Source organism: Schistosoma mansoni, chromosome 4 (assembly GCF_000237925.1).
Source record: "Schistosoma mansoni strain Puerto Rico chromosome 4, complete genome".
In the NCBI taxonomy this organism is placed as follows: domain Eukaryota; kingdom Metazoa; phylum Platyhelminthes; class Trematoda; order Strigeidida; family Schistosomatidae; genus Schistosoma; species Schistosoma mansoni.
In genome coordinates this window covers 14,358,661-14,382,858 of record NC_031498.1, presented here as the reverse complement: position 1 = coordinate 14,382,858, position 24,198 = coordinate 14,358,661, and the positions used below count along the sequence as shown (strand labels likewise).

Genomic DNA, 24,198 nt, shown 5'->3' with positions numbered 1-24,198 from the left:
TTCTTCTCTTTTTATTTTGTCTAAGCGTTATTCCCATTCTTTTCTTTTATTTGAAAGTTAACAGATGTAAAATATGAATCACTAAAAGTAATACAACCAATCATTTTTATACTTAAATATTATGGACCAATCAACTAGTGACTCATATACTACTTAAAATAGACAAATTCACAAGGTCACTTATTTTTGCTTATGTTAAACACATGATACACGGATATGAAACGTATATCTTCAATTGATATATTGAAACTATGTGTAGTGGTAATCGTTTTTTTATTTCATACACATAGTTTTCATTGTCTTAAAGCAATAAAATGTAAAGATTTGAGCAAAATAATATCAATTCATTTTATTATATTAGAATCTCGTTAGCTGCTTACAGTCTATAATACTTTCGAATCTAAATTACTGTAGAAGTTGACACATTTATGAAAGCGAAGTTGATTACAAATGAATAAGTGTAGCGTGATGGGTCGAATACGTCAATAGAATTAATAATTAATTACGCCTGTTACCCCTCGTGGAGGAACATAGGCCGCACAGCAACATTCTCCATCCAACCCTTTCCTGGGCAATCCTTTCCAGTTCTTAACAGTTGTTATTCACCCTTTTCATATCTGCTTCTATTTCCCGGCGTAATGTGTTCTTTGACCTTCCTCTTTTCCGCTTCCCTTCACCATTCCAAGTTAGGGCTTACCTCGTGATGCAGTTTGGTGATTTCTTCAGCGTATGTCCTATCCACTTTCAACGTCTTTTTCATATTTCCTAATCAGCTGGAATCTGGTTTGTCCTCTCCCATAAAACGCTGTTGCTGATAGTATCCGGCTAGTGAATGTTGAGTATTTTGCGTAGACAACTGTTTATAAATACTTGTACCTTCTTGACGATGGATGTAGTAGTTCTCCACATAGCTGTAGCTCTTCTAGAGTTACTGCCGGTCCCAAGCCCGGGTAAAGGAGGAGGGTTGGGCATGTGGTTTGCGACCCCATCCCGTAGAAAAACTAACTAACTCGCTAAAAAAACGCTAACCAGAAAAAATAGAATTAATAGGATCGTAAAAATTATTTGAGAGAAGCACCATTTGAAAGGGGAAATCCCAAGTTATTTAAACTAGTTACTAAATATCATAAAACAAAAATTTTAGTATTAAATTAACTGAACACAGATTATTGGTAGTAAAAAAAATAACATGAGTTGTATTAGTTCAGTTGGAAATAAAATTATGAATTCAAAACAAAACAAAAATGATTTAATGGAACTATGAGAAAGGATTGAAATGGAGGTGATGTAGTATAAAATGAGTGCAATTTTACGACGGTACAGAAAGATTTATCACTGTTTCTTCCTGAATATGTAAGTTCACTTCCAGACAATTGATATTTACGGCCTTAGCAAATATAGGAAGACTAATATTATTAATAATCTTGAAAGACTTCAGCGTACAAACTTAATATCCTTTGTCAAGATGTTTTGAAATATTACTCCTGAAAGCCTTTGATCCGTTTGACCTCAGAACTTAGACAGTTGTTTCTGTTCCCCCAATGTAAACACTCTAGTAGATACATATAAATTTGTACTTGTGATTAGCGATAACATGAAAGGAGCAAATGTCGATCTTTGGTTGAATTAAAAAAACACATGCTTTTTGCACAAGAAAATCAGTTTAACTGCAGTTTGTTATGGTTAATGAAGTTTTTAGTCTTCCATCGATATCCTCTGTAACATTGTCACCTTTGAATTATGGTAGGATAAAAATACTCCTTCTGTTTAGCATGGTTCCCTTGGGTTTTTGATCTTAACTTTTTCTATATTTCTTAAGACAGTTACTAGGGATATCCGTTTTTACTGAGACATTTTTAGCACTTATCAGGCTTAATTCTAGTGTATTTCCAATGTTACGTGAAATGGTGTTTAGATGAGTAAGTTTTAGTAACTGACAGTATGTTTCATGAAAAAAACCCATCTACTTACTAGAAGTGTTTACGTGATTCATACTCTCCACAAGTTCCAATGAATCTTTCAATAAGCATATATCTAACAGCTGATGAAATGGCTTTGATTTCCCAGCTAGCCAGTGGGTAACTTTTCAGTAAGGTGGATCAGCCAACAACAAAATAGGGCTAAATGGAATAATTTGTTTATCCACCTTTAGTAAACCATACGTAAGGAGAAAACGAGACCCTAAGGCTTTAGATAAATGTAGTTAGAATTACCAATCATTTTCTACTTCGGGAATTTCCTGATCACGCTCATCATTCTTTTTTCCGTTGAGTCAATCTAGTTCTTGTTACTTTTATCTATCTTGCATCTTGAATGTTCACAAGGATAATATCTGAACATTTATCTGACTGAAATAACAGTACATCAACATTTCACTCAAGGTTTCTTGATGCTGTCAGGTGTTGTTTGGACAATATTTTTAATGTTAATGTGGGCGAAATGAGATATTGGTTCGCGATATAAACTAGCGTTGATTTCAATCAGTTTATGTTTTCCTCATTCGCTCGAAACAAACCTTTCAACTAGTGAAATAAATTTTCGGATTGAATTTCTGTGCCTATCCTGATGGTATTTGTTTGAAGGATATAAAATTTAAGTCCTAATAATATAGCTCCGGTTTTTATTAGAATAAATCGCATATTTTATAGATGAAAAATAAATTTTGCAGGGTTTTCAGAGAAGCCTTTCAGATTGCTTCATTACTGTACATATCAAATTGTTTAAAGTATTTGTATGATTACTATTAATGCACCGATTAGCTTTATTCTCAGACATCTAAATGAATGATAAACAGGCTAATCACTTTAAAGTAGTGAGTAGTTTAGAACCTTCGAATTCGGGATAAAAAGACATACTTGTAGCATAGTTTCCTATCATAAAAAGATGTCACCTGAACAAAAATGCTATTTGGATGTTCACTACTTCAATATTATAACAGTTTAATATGTATGCTAAATTCTTATATTCTGTCTAATCTTAACTAACTCACCATAGTTCTTAGTTCCACAATATTTAGTCTGCCTGCTCATTCGTTAATGTAGGGTCAACAAAAATTTTCCTTATTGTTAGTTGGATAAATTCAGTTGGTAGGTATATCTGAAAGACCTTGATTTTGATATTCAAAAAAGTTTAAAGTAGTTTGTTACCTTGAAGAGAAACAACATATAATCTAATGTAATGGCTTGTCAGCACTACTAAAACATACAGATCCATAAATTAAAGTTATTTACAGTTCAGGATTAACATCCAACCATCTGTTGTATTTACTGCCTATTTACATGGAGAGTTGTTATAACTACTACATAGTTAACTAAATTTGTCGATTTGCTAATATACAAGCGAAATATAAATATCACAACAGTTATAACGAAAACAATCACATGCTTGTAATATGCGAACGAGTTGAAAAGTGAATTTCTAACATTTTTGATGAATAATGTAGGTCATTTCTTCTGTGACTTACACCGGGCCGTGTAACGTCAAAAGTTCAACATTCTACCAGCTGTGACATTACAAATAAATTACCCTTTTCGTACAAACGATTCAATCGACGCTAAATTTATTTGCAATTATCAGTTCAAACCTCAGGAATGATATGGTTTCATCTATTATGATAATTACACTCTCTATAAAAGAGAAAATATTCACGGATATTCTTTTCTTTTGAAGATTGTCTACAATCAATGAAGTAATTTCACTCATAAAGTTATGTCAGTTAATGAAGTATTTTAAATAATCTTCGAAATTAGTGGTAAAGTATTTCATCCTGAGTAAAAACTCTTCATCAGTTTACATTCAAAACGGTATACGGGATAGAATCCAGTATAGTTATGCCTAACATAAAACACCACATTACTCAACTAATAAATAGTAACCTATATTTACAACTTCTGTCACTTTTCAGATATAATTCCGTTTCCACTTAACTTCTTCTCACTTTTGTAAACGAAAGTTCATGAATTGAATTTGTTATAGGGTGTTTAATTATTTATGTATTTATTGCAGTTCAAACTGATGGCTGATAGACATTATTCTCATTAGGATCATCCATACTTAGCTAGCATGTAATAGATCGAAGCTTTAATTCGAAATCTCATTTGTTTTAATTACTGCCAAACATTATTTGTTGATAGTGTTTCAACTCGAGCATTCCGCGAAAGTTATTTTTAGAATTACTACAGGATAAGATATCCCTGCGTAAATCATTTTAAACATATGAATTATATGAAACATATATATGTAAGCTCAGATAAGTTATGTAAGCACGGTATTTTTAATTTACTGTAGTTTTACTGAATCTTCATATTAAATACTACATTAGTTCTTATGGTTTAGAAGATTAAAAAAGTAAAAGTTAACTTTGCTCAAATCAACTTTTCTATCACACAATTCATTTGAAAGTGATTCTATCACCAAAGCTTTTTGCAGTTCAGTAATTATTCATCTTATTTTGAAGCATACTGAGACTAATTTCAGGCTACAAGTTTATTAAAAGATGGAGAAAATAATAAATCTCATACACGACCATCGGAATGGAACCAGAATCTCTTCATCAAACTTTTACTGTAGAAGCTGAATGAATGGATCCAAAATAGAAGTGGACTATAGTTTGATTTTAAGAGTAAAAATTATTATGAATATGGTTTATTTATCCGCTAACATTCGTTTACTAGACAGGTTTACAAGATCTTGAAATTCTTCATAATCCTCATTTCCTTACTAAGTCATAGAATTCACTCTTTTTTAAGCAAACATGATCTCCGAAAGTTCGACCATTTTATAACTGTATTTACACATAATAATGAATGTTCAAGTTTATTACACTACTTTATTTACAATACATTGAATCCCTTTAAGTTGTGACTAGAAAAAAATAAGAATGTGTTATATACAAGAGAATATTTTCTCAAGTAATATAAGTGTTTTAAAAAATTTCTACCCTACATTAAAGTGCATTATTAGTGGTAAAAATCACCAGATCTTTTCTACTTACATTTAAAGTTAATTTGGCTAAGCTAAAGAATATCGTTAAATTAATCAAGAACAAACAATTGACAACAGGATTATCAGTGTCAGTCAAACACGTCGTTTATTTAACAATAAAGGAAATGAGAGTTTACGAATGATCCGGTCATGAAGAACATCAGTAAAGAAAATGTCTTAATAAAGTGTTCACTAGACGTTGGAATGTCAAAGGAAACTTTAAAATGTGAATGTGTGTATGGAATGACGTTTAATTCATATTCAGAAGTACGAGATACATTGATATTTCATTGTAATCCATGAAGAGTATGAAAGTTAGGTTTAGGATATTAGGTTAGAGCGTCTATAGACACCTTCAAAAAGTATCTTATTCATGTAAAATCAGCATATTTTCAATAACTCTTTCATATTCTACAGATAATTATCTATCAAGTTTCGCTAATTTCTGATTGGATAAAATGCGTCAAAATCTCAAGATCGTTCTGCATTATTCATTAGGTTCATTGCTCACGTAACACCATAGGGAAGCGTATTCGACTTATCATTAGGTTTAAATGGATATGAATTTGACAAAAATAACGATCATTATCATTATTATAGAATGTGTTCGAGAATCCAAACTGAGTGATCAAGTTATATGAGAACATTTCTGAATCCAAAGTATTAACAAATTTAGAAATCTAGTGCCATTATTGAAAACAATATTAAAATACTAATTGTTTACAAACTTTAGATCGAGACTTGCATGGATATCAATTAGTCTCGTAAAAGTTCATCAAAAAACCAGAAAATAAACTAGGCACTGGGTCGAAAGTTAGAAAATCATTTAAAATGAATAATTTTTCGGTGTACGTAGTAGAAGTAATAATAAGCAATGAGTAAAAGTCAAAAGATAGTATATGAATTGTTTTTTACACGTATTCTTAGCCCCAAGACTACAGATCTTCTTATGCCTTTTTGAGGGATCCAATAAAATTCTATGGATGATACCAAGAGAATCTCCAAACCACTATAAACCAAACATTAATGAATACAGCTGTTGACATTTTCACGTTCACATGCCTGGTTTTGACAGCCTATGGCCATAGTTTATGTCCATGTTTCGAATGTGATCAAGTTATCTTCTAAATTAAATTCACTATTGAGCGATTGGTAGAAATTAAGTGTAAAGTGGCTGCTTAGAATAATTTGTTGATAGTTCATATTGATCGTGTTCCAGAAATTACTGTTGATGCTTATCTATTGTACTATCAACGTAGGTGGAAATTTCTCTTGAGAATTGATAGATTTTCGGAAATATGTTCAGTCCATGCTAATACGATATGCGATATCCTCTATAGGAATTCAGGAATATCAGAAAAACTATTTTTTGATATTCAATTTTCATGAGAGGTTAGTCTGAATCCAAAAGTTACAAAAACATATTTGAAACTTTTCAACTACTTTTAAGTAGTGTAACATTTTGAAGTAAAAATATACCTTACTTTGACAAACTTGCAGATTCAGGAGTATTACACGACAATATTATCGTAAATCAGATGGTGTAATTATTGTGTTCGATGCAACTAATGAATCAAGTTTTTTGGCCGTACGATCATGGCTTCAATCGGTTACCGAAGAAACAGATGAGAATACCGTTATCTTAATTCTTGAAAATAAGTCTGATCTCATTGACGAAAACGATGATAAACGTGCAGTGTCACGAGCTACAATTGATAAAATTGTTCGCGTAAGTTCTTTTGTATAGCAGTGATTCGAATTAAAATATCTGACAAGTTACCGAGAATTCTTTATATACTACAAAAATATTTAGTATTTTATATTATAAGGACAAAAAAATCTCCATATGTATTGATTCATGAAACCCAGCATATATATATATATATATATACTGATGGGTTAGAGAAGTATGTGCTACTGATTTGCATTTTAACTTAAGTAATTGATTGGATTCTTTAGTGGTATGTGTTTTTGTACTTATTAGAGTAGATAATTTGTGGCCACGGTGAATTTGTTAGTGGGCATTCAGATGTCATAGTGACAGAAACATTAGCGAAGTTTTGTAACTAGTGCTTCAATGATTGTAACGAACTACGCCGGTGGTCATAATAATATTGACATGATAATTTCAACGGTAAACTTATGGTCACTTTCCTGTGGTTGACTTATTATAGACATGGAGCATTGGGTTCCCATTTAGGGTCGCTACTTTTGTAGTTAAAGTGCTCAACCATTTTGTAACCTGAATTATGACTCTAACTGATAAGGATGAAATATATCTCATATTTAATTTCCTGTTTCTTACTTCGGCTAATTGCGTTTATACAACGGTGATAATTAGAAGCCAAATAATAAATGCAACTAGGAAATCATACTTCATGTATTCACATGAGCAAACAAACAATGAGCCCAATGAAAAGAGAAAGCTTAGGCGGTTGGCCATACGTCCACACGAGTCTTCAAATGGCCTTATGCTTAGTTAAAGAAATCAGCGAATATGATAAGTGGACAGGCCCATACAATACTAACAAACTCACTGCTAACTATGCATGATACATATAATATAACCGATATATTCAATGTTAAAACTGACAATCCAAGTATCACATTAGTATTACGACTTGTACAGACTTCCACAAGGCCCTATATTAATATATGATGTCATTTTGTGATTGTAAATTTGACTGTGTCATGCTTGAAGTTTGTGAAAAAATTTCGCTGCAACCTCTCCCAAGTGTTGAGTATTTTTTATTTTTGGAGAAAATGAATAATTACTTTCACTTATTTAGAATTTAAAAAATGATATAGTGGTCTTCATTTTTTTCACTAAGAATTACATACAAAATTCATCAGTGCGGTATAATCCCAACACAACTTTACTTAACAAATTACTTCAATGAACTTAGATTTAGAAGCTAGGACTAATAAGATCGGAAAACTGCTCGGTAACGCTAGAAACTGAATGTTTATTGAACACTGAAAAAAGATGGATAAATTCATACTATAAAGCTAACTTCGATATTTGAAGTGATTTCTCGAACATTGCACGAAAACAAATTGTTCTTTACTTGTCGGTTGGTATACTTGACTACAGTATAATCTTTAAAAATAGGTATTTCATCCTGACCAAGTTCGAAACCTAAAATAATTTGTATCTTAACTGACGATCATCTTTAACTCAGATTCACATGTTTCCAGTTAATTGTATCAGAAATAAATTTTACCTATTAAATCTACAGGTATATAAAACAACGTGCTTTGAAGTCAGTGCGAAGACTGGGCAAAATATAGAAGAGGCGTTTATGGTTATGGCAAGGTAAAACTATTTAATATTACGCGTTTATTATGTGTGGACATATAATTCCCAGTATATTGTATAAGAATTCATTTCATTTCTCTTTCTATAGAGTTGGATGTTATTGATAAGGTAGCAAAAAAACACTGTATCAATTCATCCAAACCCTTTTTTCACTCAAATGGAAGCTTTAAAAATTATTCGGAAAGATTACAGCTTATAGCCAACGTTTGAGCGATGCTAAAGTAGCCTCAAAAAACTTCATCTACTTAGTAGGGTCAAAACAAGGCTATAAATTACTGTGAGAAATTAAGATTATGAGTTCCAGTTAGTAGCTATGGTTAGGAATTAGATTAAGTTTTCATTACGAATTGATATCAGATATGAAGTCAAAATGTTATTTAGCAATTTAGGTAAATTAATCCAGTAGCCGCTATGTTAAATCGCTTCATGAGTTATAGTCCTGAGAAAACTTTAATGATATCGTTTAAATGATTCAGTATCTGACTTGTTGAAATTGAAACGACAACTTTAACGGATACTGAGAATTAGTGATTGGTCACTTAGTATTTTTCTCAAAGCATTGTCTGCTTTATAAAGTTGAGATCAATGGAAATTTCCTACAACATAAAATCCCCATATATGGTTATCGTCACTTGGTCTCAACTTTCTGAGGCGAGCAAGAACTATTGAACCACTGTGTGGTTCACCCCATTTAATCTTAAATAAATCGTCCTTTCTGCCATATTATTAATAAACCCTCAATTTTAACAAATAGTCATGCCAGTGGCAATACAAACATTCTTTCAGAGTCAATATCTATTTATTGAACGACAGATAACTATTAGTCAGATCAAGTTACTTAAACACCTACTGATTAAGAAAAAGAGAATTCAGCGAAGAAAATTTTCTTTTCGACGAAATCATTTACTTAAGCTGTACATTCGTATATATAGTGATATGGAAAATATATGTCTATAGGAGGCTAGAAAAGATTGCATTATAAATTGATTCGACAATAAAAAACAAATGATGTGACGTACTAATCAAGGGGTAAGGAAGAAAATAATTTATGGGTGAAATAATAGTTCAATTGACATATGAAGAAAAGCGACAAACACAAAGGTCATAATAATAATAATAATAATAATAATAATCTGAGTAATAATCAAGAAAACTTGTATAAGGTAATAATAATAACTGATTAGAGTTTAAATGTAAAATAGTATTTTAAAAAACAAAAAACCGATAATGATCAGATAAAAGTACAGAAAAAACCAAAAACCAAAAAACGTACCCAATGAGGGAATTAGGGTCAAGGAAGGATAATTAGTGACTTTGATGTGCTCATATATGTTCACATGCCTCCATCTGACTAGCAGTTCTACTTCATAGAATTTTGTCCATCTGGATTTAGACCATTTTAATATTCTATCAAATCTATGTAGAATTCCATGGGAATATTGATTTCTTCATCCGTCCACTAGAGCATACAATCAGAGTATCAACGGAATAAAATAACAAACCATCTAGATTCAATTGACTAATGATTTCAACTTTGAAAAACCATCTAGGTACTAGAAGTGTTCAATGGTAAAGTCCGATCAGCTTTTTCATTTAAAGTAAATAAACTGTTTGACCATTTACACTTTACATGAATTAAAAAGACAATTGAACACATCGTACGTGCATTCAAATGGTAATCTAATAAATCCTTCATCTGTAGTGAGATAAATTATTGAAATAAAGAACAGAAAATTTCAATATAAAATCTACACTAATTTCTTTATTTATCAAGGAAACTCAAAGAAAAAGAAGTTTATGAACTTCAAACTCTTCAAAATTTAAAGAATGATGCAAATACCAAGAAGAATACATGTTGTCGATGAAAAATCAACAGAATATTGAGGAGAAAAAAAAGAGTAAATGTGAATTATGTAAACATATACAGTTAGATATACTACATGAACACGTACGTATAAAAAATCTCTAATGTTCTTATTCGATTTATTTTCGTATATTTTATTTAAGATGGAATTTAGATTAAAAGTTATATGGATCCCTTTGCTACTTGATTATCATTTCACACAATTCAGACAACTAGAAGGAATTATTTTACTTCTAACATAGAAAAATTTTTTTATATAAGAAACTTTGAAATCCCCATGAATTGGATAGTCACCAATAATTTCATAAAAAGAATGTTTTTATGAATGTATTGTAAGAATTTTCATTTTGCGATTGTTATTTCCAATGATTAATTCATTACTTGACTTTCTTTTCTTGGTGCATAATCTTACATGATATTGTTTTTGGTAATTCAAAAGTAAATATGAATAGTTCATTGAAAGATAAGTGGAATTATAACACATTACACTTAGGTATGTGAATTTCATTAATTGTTAAAGCCTATAAATCTTACTCAATCTTTTAAAGTTTAAAAAAATGGACATTATCATCAATCTATGCATAAGATGTATAGTTAGGAATTCAGTTAACAAAATTGGGTATGGTTGTTGATGTTCATTTGGAATTATTGTCGAAAACTAATATTATAAATTTGGATAATATAGAAAAATGCACAGCATCTAACTAACTAGATGTGGTTTAAATGTTTACAAAAAAATGCATGATACTAAAAAGAAATGAATGTTCTAACAGTGAATAGAGATGTTACGCATAATGAAAATACCAACAGCTGTTTATGGAGTGAGACGAACACATTAATATTGATTGATATGTTAGAATGCTTGTTAATACTTACTTTTTCTTCCTATAGATGAACCAGTAGTTCATCAATCTCACGTTTTCTAATCTTCTGGTTATTAGGACCGTGATATATGCCATTTTTCCACCTTAAGGCATTACATTGGAACCAGTGAAACATTTTTCATCTATAAAAGTTAGTTTCCCATACTAAATGCATCAATTCTCCAAGTAACTCTTTTTTGAATATTATTTCCTTCTCAAACTGAAGCATGCTGGTCTTAATAGCAGAAAATTTACACTTTTACCAGTCTGTGTACAATAGACTACACTGGGTGGAATTCAACTCTTATTCCCCGATTAGGTAAAAAACATTAAAATTGCTAATCAGACAGAAACAGGTTACTCGGACGAGAACTAGATCCAATTTCGGCGGTGAAACAGTTAGATATTTCAAATCGTAAAATGTTATAATCCAATTTAGAACAATCCGTAAATATAGTCGCACTTGATGCACAATTTTGTGAGTTATTTTTTGGAACTGAAGTATCATAATTCATAATTTAGCAACTAGCTTTCACTAACATTCAGATATTAGTTCTGTAAGTTAAGTCTACTCTAATCAAGGCAAAATTTAATGTTCAATGAACAACAAAGACCCAAAACTTTCGATTAATATGTAAAAGTAGTCAACATAACTGTTGGTTACGCAAGAGGAATGCTTCACAAAGTACACTCCATTCACCTTAATAACGATTTCTGACTTTTAACTGATATATCGTATACATACGATGAGCTAGTAACCCAAAGAGTCAAGTCATTAAGGTAAATAAGTATATTCAGAAATGAATGTTTCTTTGAATAAAATCAACTTGGCCTTACTAGTCAATTTCTTCCTGACTGTCAAGTGTATGTAAGCACATCAGGAGATTCACTGAAATATACTCTTACAGTTAGGTTCATACTGTCACTAGTGTATGCAGAACAACAAAATATTGTCGCATTCTAAGCTCAAGGCGAATGTCCGGCGCTTTAACCGGGTTGGTAGACACAGAAAGTCCACCTAGGGGAGTTGGAAAACCCTGATTCCAAACCAATGGTGCACATGGGCTCCAGTATCCTGAGGGAACAAATGGCGTATGAATCAATCGTTGGTCACCGGCCACCATGGGAATGCATCTCCTCACGATGCTTCACTGCCTTATGGATTAGACCTCTAGGTCAAAGGCTCCGGGTGTGGGCCCCTAAGAAAACCACCTGCTTCAGTTTGGGCACCTGGGCAGTATCACAGCCCTCACACAAATCGAATGAGATTTGTGTGGCGCATGTACATTTACAATATTATTCACACCAAATGGTTTGCTAGATACAATTAAAAGAATTAATTCGCTAAAAAATAAGCCACTTAAGGATCAATCGTGTTGACCTGACGACCCTTAGAAGTTAATTGAAAAACGTAAACGGGTCAGATCTAATTTTTCCGAACGTACTGATTCTTCTAACCAGCTGATACATGATACTCCGTCACTATTTGATCAAATTTATTCACTATACAACACCATTCATCAGAAAACGGTTAAGGAAGTAAACTTAAAGTAATGATTGCCGTAGCCCGAAAACTCAGGTAGGGCCGACGGTGCGATGGTTATTTACATAAACCAAACCAATCGTAGATCGATGGGATAAATACACCGTTCTGTATGTGAATACAAATCGTACTTTGTTGCAAACAAGGTTATTTATATCAATTATCAGCTCTATATTGCTTTCATTCTAGGTGACGCTTAGTTTTTCCTCACCTCATCTTGAAATTTTCTTACTTACGAAATGGCCCATGATAGGATTTTTTGATCTATTAAAACGGTCTCAAGCCATTATACAATTGCTATCAAAGGGTTATTCTCTCTCAATACAATAACTGATGACGCTAGTCCGAAACTATACGTCATTTGTATCTGCTACTCATAAGGATCCTAAGTTGATACATATATGAAACATGTGGTTAGTGATCTGGAAATCTCGTGAACTTAAGTTCTACTTTAGAGATGTTTATTCAAGATTTTAGTACTGTGGATCTATAACCTTTAAATTTTTTGGTGTTTCACGTGAGCTTACATTTGGAACTTGTCCCACTGACTTTCAGCCTCACTACCTCACTTGGGCAAAAATAATTGCCTGGATCGCTATTAACAGTCATGTTAGGGTTTAATGAGAATAAGAAGTAACAGATCTTTTCTTTATCTCTGCTTATGCTTCTCTGAGTTACAGTCCAAATATATCAGATTACGTAATTTATTATCAAATAACATACATCGTCCTGCTGCCTAGTTTTTAGGTACAGAGATTTATTTGTTTGATCAGTGACCAAAGACAACTAAAAGCTGAAATGTTAGGTAGGAAAGATTGTAATTCCTTAAGGCACTGAATTTCAGTGGGTGCCACACAAGTTTATGACTCCAATCAGTCTACTACGACGAATTGTTGGTAAGTCTCCTATGAGGATAATTATACAAAACATGAGTACTGCATGGGAAGCCTAGTGTTCAAAATGAAGATATCATCTGAATCTTACAAATACCGGGGGTCGTCCCACCTAAGCTACCAGGAGCTACAAACTTAATGTCGATGATGCGATGTGTCGAACCGCAAGATAACTGACTCAGTAATAATTTGATATCTGTTGCAGTTAAAATGCTGACTACCGTCATGTAGTATTGCCCCCAAATGCCCTGGTACGACCGAGAGTGGGGAGAGTCCACTCTCCCTCTCGAAATGCTCTCATATGGCCACGCGAATATATAGCCTCTGCCAGGGAAGTCCTACTCACTGCCTTCTCGTGGCGGGGGTGTTGTTTACGAAATTGAGAGGACGAAAAGCGAATTTATCTGGTGCTTCCTTGTACCAATATTTATGTGTTTAAATAAATAAATAAATAGTCATGTAGTACATAATGAGTTTAAGACCAGCTTGTAAAGAGTGGGTTATGTCCCACCCATATTGTGGATCCATTAACCACATATTTGTTTGACTACAAGAACATACCATGGGGGGATACGATTGCTTTGAAGTTATCTACTAGAGCATTGTAATTCAGGTGCATTAATTGAAAAACAATTTATAGACAAAACTTAATAACAAATACCACTGTTTCGAATGAGCAGTAGGCCTACCGGAGGTTTGTCAATTCTATCAAAGCGTCTAGTTACGCGAATGAGGTACGCGCGAAAATAAAGTTCATAAATCAGCAATTTATCCAAAAAGCGGTCCTTTATTGAGGAATAGATATAAATTAGTTACAAACTTCAACTAGTGAGGCGATGCTTAGCGCGTCTGTAAGTCTGAAAGAAAAAGGGTCTCCTGAAATAATAACATAAAGAATAATTATGACATACGATAGTGCAAATGACAGCTGATAGCTGTGTCTGCTCTTGATAACAGTTTATCAACAAGCAAAAATTGAATTAAAGGCAAACAAATATGGGAACATTTAGGTATCATTACCAAGTTTTGATTTGATAATTTTGAATAAATTGAGCATTGGGTAGATTGTTATAAATAAATAATATATTTGTAATATCCCAATGAGTAGAAAATCTAATTTTTCTACTCATTGGGATATTACAAATATATTATTTATTAAAATATGGGAACCGTTGCGTTTAAACAAAGATTCAACGACCATACAAAATTCGGAATAACGGTTATAGGGATTGAGAGGAAGTAATTATAATGATAAATACAATATATGTTATAAGTATATGTAAATACTTTAGAATATTACACGACAAGCTTGAGTCACAACATACAGGTAGAAATTGTTAGAGATACAACTATTTACTGAATATTAATAAGTAGTATGAAACAACACAAAAAGAGTTGGTGAGGAGAGGATTAGGATAGAGAAAGTAAGCAAACCTGACAAGATTGTTAAATCATTTCTCTTAACTAGTATCAATGACGACAAGAGGAAAATAATCTTTAGGTATGCCACGGTAAACAAGAAAAGGAGTTTTCAGTATGACCATATTATTTTAATGACCAAAACCATACCAGACACAAAAACAGGTAACTAAATAAAAATCAAATCTCTCGCACATGTTAGGTATTCACATCGCGTTTGTAGTTTGGAGTGTGCGATAACAAAAACTAAAATAGTGCTCCCGTCAGAGGTTCATCTTAAACGCTTTCTAGAACTATATTTACACTAACTTCTATATCTGAATAATGTCAAACAAATAAAATATGACAACAATAAATATCATGAACAAGTTTTCAACGAGCCTATAAAAAACATTTCCTACACAAATTCAATCTCGGAATTGTTAAGTCACGATGAAATAAAACGCTGGAATAGATATGTATCTTGTATTATATGAAAAAATATATACACAAATTTATGAGCAAAGTTCAACCCATTTACCGTCATCTGAAAGTTTCATAGACTGACTTTTATTGACTTTTCCAACAATTTTACTTTTCACTTCCTCTTTCGTAAGACTAACTTCCTTTTGATCATTTGAATTCAAAACATGTGATGAGGCCTATATGCAAATCAATAAAGTGATTAATATCAGTTGCATGCTGTAAAAAGAATCGCATTTTGGAAGTAATGGAAAGAATATTATATTTTTGAGGATAAATTTACGGAATCTACATCCGTCTGTGATGGTGATACTTTCAATTAAGTGTTTGTGTATAAACGAATCATTAAAAAAGTGTATATACGGAGTTAAAAACTCATTAAGAACTGGGTATATGGTAAGAATTTAATCATAATCGACGTAGAGCATGGGATAAATGTCCAAAGTGTACAAATTAGTTTGATCAATCATCTGGGAATGAAACTATTAAATGTTTTATTTAATTACTTAAGAATATCATCTAAAATTCTTCAGTTAATAAACCTTTCAATCTTATTAGAGGGACTCACTTTAACAATAGTATTTGAATAATAAAAACTTGTGTATCCTGAAACACTAATGTGGTCTGAATATGTGGAATTCCTACAGAAAACCATCAACCAACCATGTATGTCGAATGACATCGACGCTACTGAATGGTAAAATAATAATGCTCGTCAGCTTTACGTTAGGTGACACGGTTCAGAATTGGCTACAGTGTATTGGATATATATATTCCGGATTTTTTTTCACATATTGAAGCGTTAATTCATACAAACAATTTTTTTGAGATAAATTCTCGAAATTAGTTCGCTGCTACAGTTACAAAATTTCTTTTAACTTTCCTATTTGCTCATGGGTTACCAAAACATACTTGGTACAGTAAAGCACTGAAAACTGAGGCAAAAATACTTGGGGTGTAAAGATTTTGATTTTTGCGTTTCTCGATAACGTCATTGGATTGAGTCGTGGTATAATTTCCCCCAAATGCCCTGGTACGGCCGAGAGTGGGGAGAGTCACCTCTCCCTCTCGAAATGCTCTCATATGGCCAGCGAATATATAGCCTCTGACAGGGAAGTCCTACTCACTGCCTTCTCGTGGCATTACTGTTGTTTACGAAAGTGAGAGGACGAAAAGCGAATGTCCGGCGCTTTAACCGGGTTGATGGACATGGAAAGTTCACCTAGGGGAGTTGGAAAACCTTGATTCCAAACCAATGGTGCACATGGGCTCCAGTATCCTGAGGGAACAAATGGCGTACGAATCAACCGTTGATCACCGGCTACCATGGGACTGCATCTCCTCACGATGCTCCACTGCCTTGTGGATCAGACATTCAGGTCAAAGGCTCCGGGTGTGGCCCCCTAAGAAAACCACCTGCTTCAGTCTGGGCACCTGAGCAGTATCACAGCCCTCACACAAATCGAATGAGATTTGTGAGGCGCATATTTATCTGGTGCTTCCTTGTACCAATATTTATGTGTTTAAATAAATAAATAATAAAAATTTCGATAGTCAACATTATGCAATTAGAACAAGATCACATTATCTGGGAACAGTAGCACGTTGACTGAAACAATTTCCCAAAGCAGTGAGCGACAGTGCACACAAAAAAGCATGAATATTAAACGCCCCTATTGATTGGGATAGTTGCAAAGTTTAGTGGCTTCAGACAACACATATTGATTCTTATTGAGATATACTCTGAAGTGCTAACAAGCAATTAGAATTTAAAGTAGGCTGCAATCTATGTCTCATGTAAGAGAAATTTACCGGCGATAAACACACTGGCATTCAGAATTTGATTATAACCTCACAATATTTTTCTAAGTGATCTAGAAAAATAAATAACGAAAGTATACGTCAGATTCTAGGCTAAATTGTTTTTAACACATAAATTAGCGAAAAACATCGTCGAACTACAGCAAACCAAAATAAATTGTCTTACTCTTTTCACAAGCTTCTTCAGAGAAATTCGCCCTCCCGCATCGTTTATTGTATTGATTAGTAACTTTTTTAGACTTTCAGAATAATGGGGTTTATCGTTCTGACAAATGATTAGAGAAATATCTGGATCTGGATTTACACCTAAAATCTCATCAGGAAAGATTAAATACTTACGAGGAACTGATTCAGTGACTAAACCATCACTAACCATGCTGATCATACCATCACATGGCGAAAAAATAAAGTACTCTGAACCTTGAATGACCCCTAACAATTTGGCTTTAAACTCTTTCTTTGTCATGCATTCTTGTGGGGAAAGTACGCTGGTTTTATACGTCCTGTAAATCTGGGAACAAAAATACACATTTAATCCACACTCACCAAAAAAGATAAGAACATTTTCAAAAAATTGCACATATTTTCCAAACTAGCATGAAAACAAATGCCTTTATACTCTTTTTACGCATAAAACTGGGAACTTCTATTAACTTTGTACTTTAATTAATCATCCGCCATCACATAAATCAAGTCAATAGCTGAAACAATTATTCTTTGGTTAAAGAGTGGTTAAGAAAAAAGCAGTAGATCTGATGTCTAAGGCTGAGGTTGCACCATGAACTTCACTGGAACATGACAGCATGAAAGTATTTCCCAAGGGAAGCAAGCAAATTTTATTGTGCGATTATCAAAGCTGCATTATAAGTACATAGTACTTCGTCATGCGCCACATACTTCTGGTTGCTGATGATGAGACTTGAGAAGTGCAAATCTAAGAATACGGTCGTGTGTGACCAGTTTCAGACAGCTTTTTGTAATTGACCAGAATCAACGTAAAGCGTGACACAAATGTGAGTTAATCAAATGCGCCATATCGAATCAGCACAAAGGAATGAAATTAACAAGACGAATAGCAAAGAATTTCAAAGAATAGAGTAGCGATGACAATAAAAAAGACTAAATATTTAGAACATGGTTAAAAAGGATGAAGGGGTATGCACAAATTAAAAAAACAGCTTGAGGTCCGAGAAACAAGGAATGCATCGGCGTCGCTCTCATCAACTGAGACTCGTCACCTAATATCTCCAATCACTGATTATGGTTAACGATCATACAACAAACGTGTAGTCTGCATCTCCAAACATGTCTAATTTCAACAATAATTTCATGGACTGACATTGCATCGTGGTTCGACCTTCATTAGATATCTTCCAACTAAACACCACGCTTTCAGGCATGAGGTGGCAGGGGATCTATAATATATGTTCTAATCACCACTAATTAATAGTAACAGGCTCATCGAATGACCCATAGCATTTGCCTAGTACCTTATGCTGAAGCCATGCTTAAATACATACTAATGCCTGTTAATCCTCGTCGAGGAGTATACACCGCCCATCAACACACTCCATCCAATCCTGTCCTGGGCAATCCTTTCCAATTCCCTTCAGTTTTTATTCATCCCTTTTCATATCTGCTCCAATTTCCCAACGTAATGTGTTCTTCGGTTTACTCTTTTCCTTTTTCCATTCAGGATTTCAAGTTAGGTCTTGTCTCGTGATGTGGTTTGATGATTTCCGTAATGCATATCCTATCTAATCGTCTTTTCCATATTTCCTCCTCAGCTGGAAGCTGGTTTGTCCTCTCCCACAGTAGGCTGTTGTTGAAGGTGTCCGGCCAATGAATGTTGAGAACCTTCCGTAGACAACTATTTATAAATACTTGTACCTTTTTGATAATGGTTTCATTAGCATTTCAAGTTTCAGCCCTGTATGGTAGAACTGTCTTGATTTTCAATTTGAAGATTCTCACTTTGATATTGGTTAACAGATGTTTTGAGTTTCATATGTTCTTCAATTGTAGGAATCAGGCCCAGGCTGTCAATCCTCGCCTTCTAGTCTGCATCTAATCCTCCTTGTTTATCGATGATGCTGTCCAGGTACCTGGAAGATTCCATATCTTCCACGGTTTCGCCATCAAGTGTGATTGCGTTGTTTTTCATGTTGCATTTGAGGAGCTTGCTTTTTCCTTTATGCATGTTGAGGCCTACTGATGCACAGGCTGCTGCTACACTTGTTGTCTTCATGTACATTTGGCGTGTATGGGATAGAAGAGCCAGGTCATCTGCGAAGTCCAAATCATCTAGCTGCATCCAACCTGTCCATTGTATTTCGACCTTCTCATTAGTTGTCGGGGTCTTTATAATCCAGTCAAACACCAGAGGAAACGGAAAGGGGGAAAGTAGACAGCCTTGTCTGACTCCGGTCCTTACTGGAAACGCATCTGTCAGTTGTCCATGCACGACTTTGCAGTGTAGTCCGTCGTATGAGTTCCGGATAATGTTGACAAATCTTCTCAGGAACTCGATAGTGTCGGAGAAATTTCCATAATGTTCTCCGATCCATACTGTCAAATGCCTTCTCATAGTCAATGAAGTTGATGTATGATGACGAGTTCCATTCAACTGATTGTTCGACGATGAACCGTAGTGTCGCAATTTGGTCTGTGTACGACCGATCCTTACGGAACCCAGCCTGTTGACCTCGAAGTTTGGCGTCTAGTGCGTCTTTCGTCCGGCTCGACAACACTCTGTTAAAAACCTTCCTTTCCTGGTACTGACAACAGTGTGATGCCTCTGTAGTTCTCACACTTCCTCAGATCTCCTTTCTTTGGTATCTTGTTGAGATGTTTTTCTTTCCAGTCCGTCGGCACTTGTTCCTCTCCCCAAATCTTCTTGAATAGTAGGTGAAGCATGTTTGCAGTTACTTCAATGTTTGACTTCAGTGCTTCAGCTAGTATATTGTCAGGTTCAGCTGCTTTCCCATTGTTGATGTGTCTGACGGCCATCCTGATTTCTTCGATCGCTGGTGGGGTGACACCCACAGGAAGGTCTGTGTGCGCTGCTTCGATGTCCGGTGGATTCAATGGAGCTGGTCTATTCAACAGTTCCTCGAAGTGTCCTACCCATCTGTTCCTCTTTTCTTGAATCTTCATGATTGTCTTTCCTTCTTTGTCCTTGACTGGTCTCTCCGGTTTACTATATCTCCCTGCTAGTTTCTTCGTCGTGTCATATAGTTGTTTCATATTTCCTTCTCTTGCAGCTTTTTCCACCGTCGTTGCTAGTTCTTGTACGTATTTCTGCTTGTCGGCTTTAATGCTCTTCTTCACTTGCTTGTTTGCTTCTGTGTACTCAGCTAGTGCCTTGACTTTATCTGCTCGTGTTCGGCTGTTGTTAATTGCTGTCTTCTTGTTCTTTCTTTCTTGAATTTTGTCCAGGGTTTCCATGGAGATGCATCCTCATTATGATGCTTCTTGCGGCCCAGACAATGATTCTTTGATCTCTCTCTATAGTAGTTTCCTGTTCTTTCAGTAGATCCTGTAAGGCTTGGGACCTGTTGTTGAGAGTTATCTTGAATTTGTTGGGTTTGTTAGTATTCCGTAGGAAGGCTGTATTGAACCTTTGTAATGCTGCCTTTCCAGTTCTCCAGTGTTTCTTTAGCTTCAGTTTCATCTTGGCCACAACCAGCTAGTGGTGATCTGAAGCTATGTCAGCTCCTCTCCTGGTTCCCACATCTTTCATTGTTCTTCGGATTTTTTTACTGACGCAAATATGATCTATCTGGTTCTCTGTGGTGTGGTCCGGTGAGATACATGTAGCTTTTTGTATGCGTCTGTGTGGAAATATTGTGTCACCTATAAACAATTTGTTGAATGCACACAAGTCTACAAACTAGTCACTATCGTCTTTCATTTCTTTCAATTCATGCCGTTGTATGATATCTTCATATCCTGTGTTGTCCATTCCGACATCGGCGTTTAGATATCCCACCATGATGGTCAGGTACTTTCCTGGGCAATTTGCTATGATCGATTGCAGCCATGCACGAAACACCGATTCATCAGCGTCCACTTCATATCCAAAATTGAGCTCCCAGTACAGAGATCAATTTTCGAAACATTTGATGCAATTTGTAAAGGGTATATCTACGACGAGACTAAATAAAAACAACGATAGTAAGTATAACTTAAGAATAATAATCTTGATGTTTCCACGTCCATAAGATCTTTACAATTATTCCAATATCCCTTACAGTTCACTCAAGAGGAAGTAGTCCTTCCAAGAAGTGGACATCAGACAACACCTCAAACAGGACTTGGTCCTCTTATTCTCACATCTCCAAATGTTGTCACAGCTAGTAAAGTAAATGACCCGTAGACATTACCTGCAGGTCCTCGTTATATATAAATAAAAATGAGATTCAAAACTTCAAAACAACTTTTGAGTGAAAACGCTAAAAAGGCTCATGAGTGAAAGATCCAGTGATTCTGTAGGATTAATGGACGTATGTGAGAGGTATGGAGGTAAGGGTATGAAGTGCAATAAACACTAAAGATAAAGTAACAAGAAAGTACTGATAATCTTTTTATGCCCACCGATTAATGATCCCTGAAACTGCAGATAATCGGTTTCTTATCCAACAAGATAGCATACAACCAATTAGGGTCCCGCAAAGTGACCATTTCTTCGGGTTATTACGGCTATTATTCAGCCGAGACTTTTCTGACTTTAGAAAGCCTATTACTGATAAACTATCAGAACCGTCAGCAAAGCTGTCGAAAAAAAACCTTACAGGATAATTATAAGAACTTTAAATATTCACCAGTACATACGTTAGTTTCTACTTATGCAATGACTGCATATTGGGTAAACTTAGTTGCTGTAACTAAACCAATTACATGTTAGTACTATTCTTTAATGATTGTTAATATAGCTGCTAACAATAACTACTGTTTGTAGCTTAAAGTGTTCAACTAACAAACAGATGTACATTCGAGTCCATCTCTAATATTTGTCTTAATTTTGAAACAAACGTACTAGGCTCCTAAATAGTTTGAATTTATTAGTCCTTATTTAAAAAATTGCACTTGTGCTCGTTAAAACTGGTTTCAATAGACAGGATTAGTCGACGTATTAAATTTAGAAATAATTACCACAGCACTGATGATGTAAACAAGGGTTTTTTCGTCATTCTGGACAGGAATTCACCCAGGCCTTGGGAAATAGGAAAACATTCGACAAATCAAATTAATCTCAGCTGCTTCTTGAGCAGTTGACAGCCTTTCACCATGAAACTGGTCTGTGAGGTCGAAGACTTTATACTATATTTTGTTAAAGATCGCATTTTAAGATCAGGAACCACTATCTTAAGCGTTATGAGACTAAGTGTTCAACTATTGAACAGGAGATAAGTTGTGAAAATGTACCTGTTTTCTCAAACTTGAGAAGGTTGCCTTCCCACCTAATTCAGTCAGAACATCTTGTATATGACGAAGTGACATCAAGTGACATTCGTTCTCTGGTAAACAATTATTGTAAGCTTCACAAGTGTCCTCCAGTTTTTGTCTCTTTGTCTTCGGTTCATCATTTGTTACATCACTTGAAGAATATTTTTGCGCTTTTAATGGGACGTTACTAGATGTCTTCTGTTTAAGTGGCTCCAATAATTTCCATATTTCTTCAATGGTTTCCGCGGGTATTTTACGATACTTGGACCTCATGAAATTCTATTCACAGTAAGAAGGAATGTGGAGGCTACCTCGAACTTTTTCTTTTTTTGAGGTACATTACAGTTCCCTCGGATGTTTTGAAGAATAAACAAGTGTCGTTTAGACTCACAATTTTGTATTGCATCTTCTATTCTCCTGACCCACTCCGCTTGTTTACTATTATTGTTGCTCTTGGATGATTTCAAGTAGTTTGCTTTGTCATACTTCTCTTTCTCAGAAATACATGAGCAGTGAGATTCCACTGAAAATTTACTTTAAGTGAGTGAAAAAAATGTACGCAACCTACTCAAAGTCTTTGTGACAGTCTACGCACGAAACCAAAGAACAACGTCGGGAAGATAGTAGGTGATTCCGCACATGGCTCTTTTTTAATGTGGCGTTGCATTGAGAACACACGAAAACCACCATGCCCAAAAGTAGCGCAACAGTCAACCAAAGTTACGCTTTCGTTTTGAATGTGTCATACTATGTATGTGTCTCTAAATCTTTGTGTCATCGGCGAAGAGTAGAACACATGAATTTGCTACAGTTGTTAATACAGTTACATAAATTTATAAAAAGAAAGGGGACACAGGATTATACTTCGTGGAGCTCCAATTTTACGTGTTCCCACAGAGAGCCTCATCAAACCTTACCCACTGTATCTTATTGTTGTGGAAATCACTTACCCAGTCTATGATTTCATAATGGATCCTAAAACTTTCCGTTCTTGATTTAAGACTCAGATAAAAGACCTTGTCAACGGGTCTACTTAGGATATTTCTATTTCTTGCTGCAGCCCAATCTTCTCTCGCAGTGAGCAGATTTGTCAAACATGATAGATCTTTTCTTAATTCTATGTTGTTCTCGAGACAAAAAACAATGCCCTTCCACGAAGTTTAAGATCGCCATCCGAATACTCTTTTCCAGTAGTTTGGCAACTACACTGGTTAGACTGACAGGTCGATAGCTACTAAATAAGTCTCTGCTCCCCGCCTCATACACCAGACTGATTATTGCAACTTTCCAGTCTCTTGGCATTATGAACTGCCGTAAAGATATATTAGGTGGTATAGCCAAAGGTTCAGCAATTACATTCAATGGGGCTTTCACAATCCTAGGGTGAATATCTTCAGGACCGCTGGACTTATGTGGTTTGAGATGTCGAAGTAAACGTAATATGGTTCATTCCTCAATAACTGCATGATCCTTTGACAAGCCGCCGTGATCACGAATAATTGGTGGTCGTTTACCACCGCTGGTAGAAACCATTTAACCAAAATATTCTTATAGAGCTTCAGCTTTTGCAACATCATTTATTG

General features: G+C 34.6%; 2 protein-coding genes across 3 annotated transcripts in view; one reads left to right on the top strand and one right to left on the bottom strand.

The window, feature by feature from the left end:
- The window catches only part of Smp_150830 (hypothetical protein), a gene marked incomplete at both ends in the record, with an annotated part of 43,937 nt that extends 33,770 nt beyond the window's left edge, over window positions 1-10,167 (top strand). Inside the window, 3 exons of the mRNA XM_018796916.1 lie at window positions 6,484-6,712; window positions 8,223-8,299; window positions 10,077-10,167. Of these exons, the coding sequence (XP_018652010.1) occupies window positions 6,484-6,712; window positions 8,223-8,299; window positions 10,077-10,167 (397 nt within the window). The remainder of the gene's footprint in view (window positions 1-6,483; window positions 6,713-8,222; window positions 8,300-10,076) is intronic.
- Window positions 10,168-15,378: 5,211 nt separating this feature from the next.
- Smp_150840.1 (hypothetical protein) lies at window positions 15,379-23,305 on the bottom strand (the record flags this gene model as incomplete). Of its 2 annotated transcripts, none has more annotated exons than XM_018796914.1 (6): window positions 15,379-15,525; window positions 17,334-17,473; window positions 17,507-17,678; window positions 22,595-22,894; window positions 22,927-23,149; window positions 23,184-23,305. In XM_018796914.1, 6 exons carry the CDS (start codon window positions 23,303-23,305, stop codon window positions 15,379-15,381), a joined length of 1,104 nt encoding a protein of 367 aa, XP_018652008.1. The 2 variants fall into 2 exon arrangements, with proteins under 2 accessions (XP_018652008.1, XP_018652009.1); XM_018796915.1 differs by having other exon boundaries at window positions 17,334-17,461.
- Window positions 23,306-24,198: the final 893 nt, after the last annotated feature.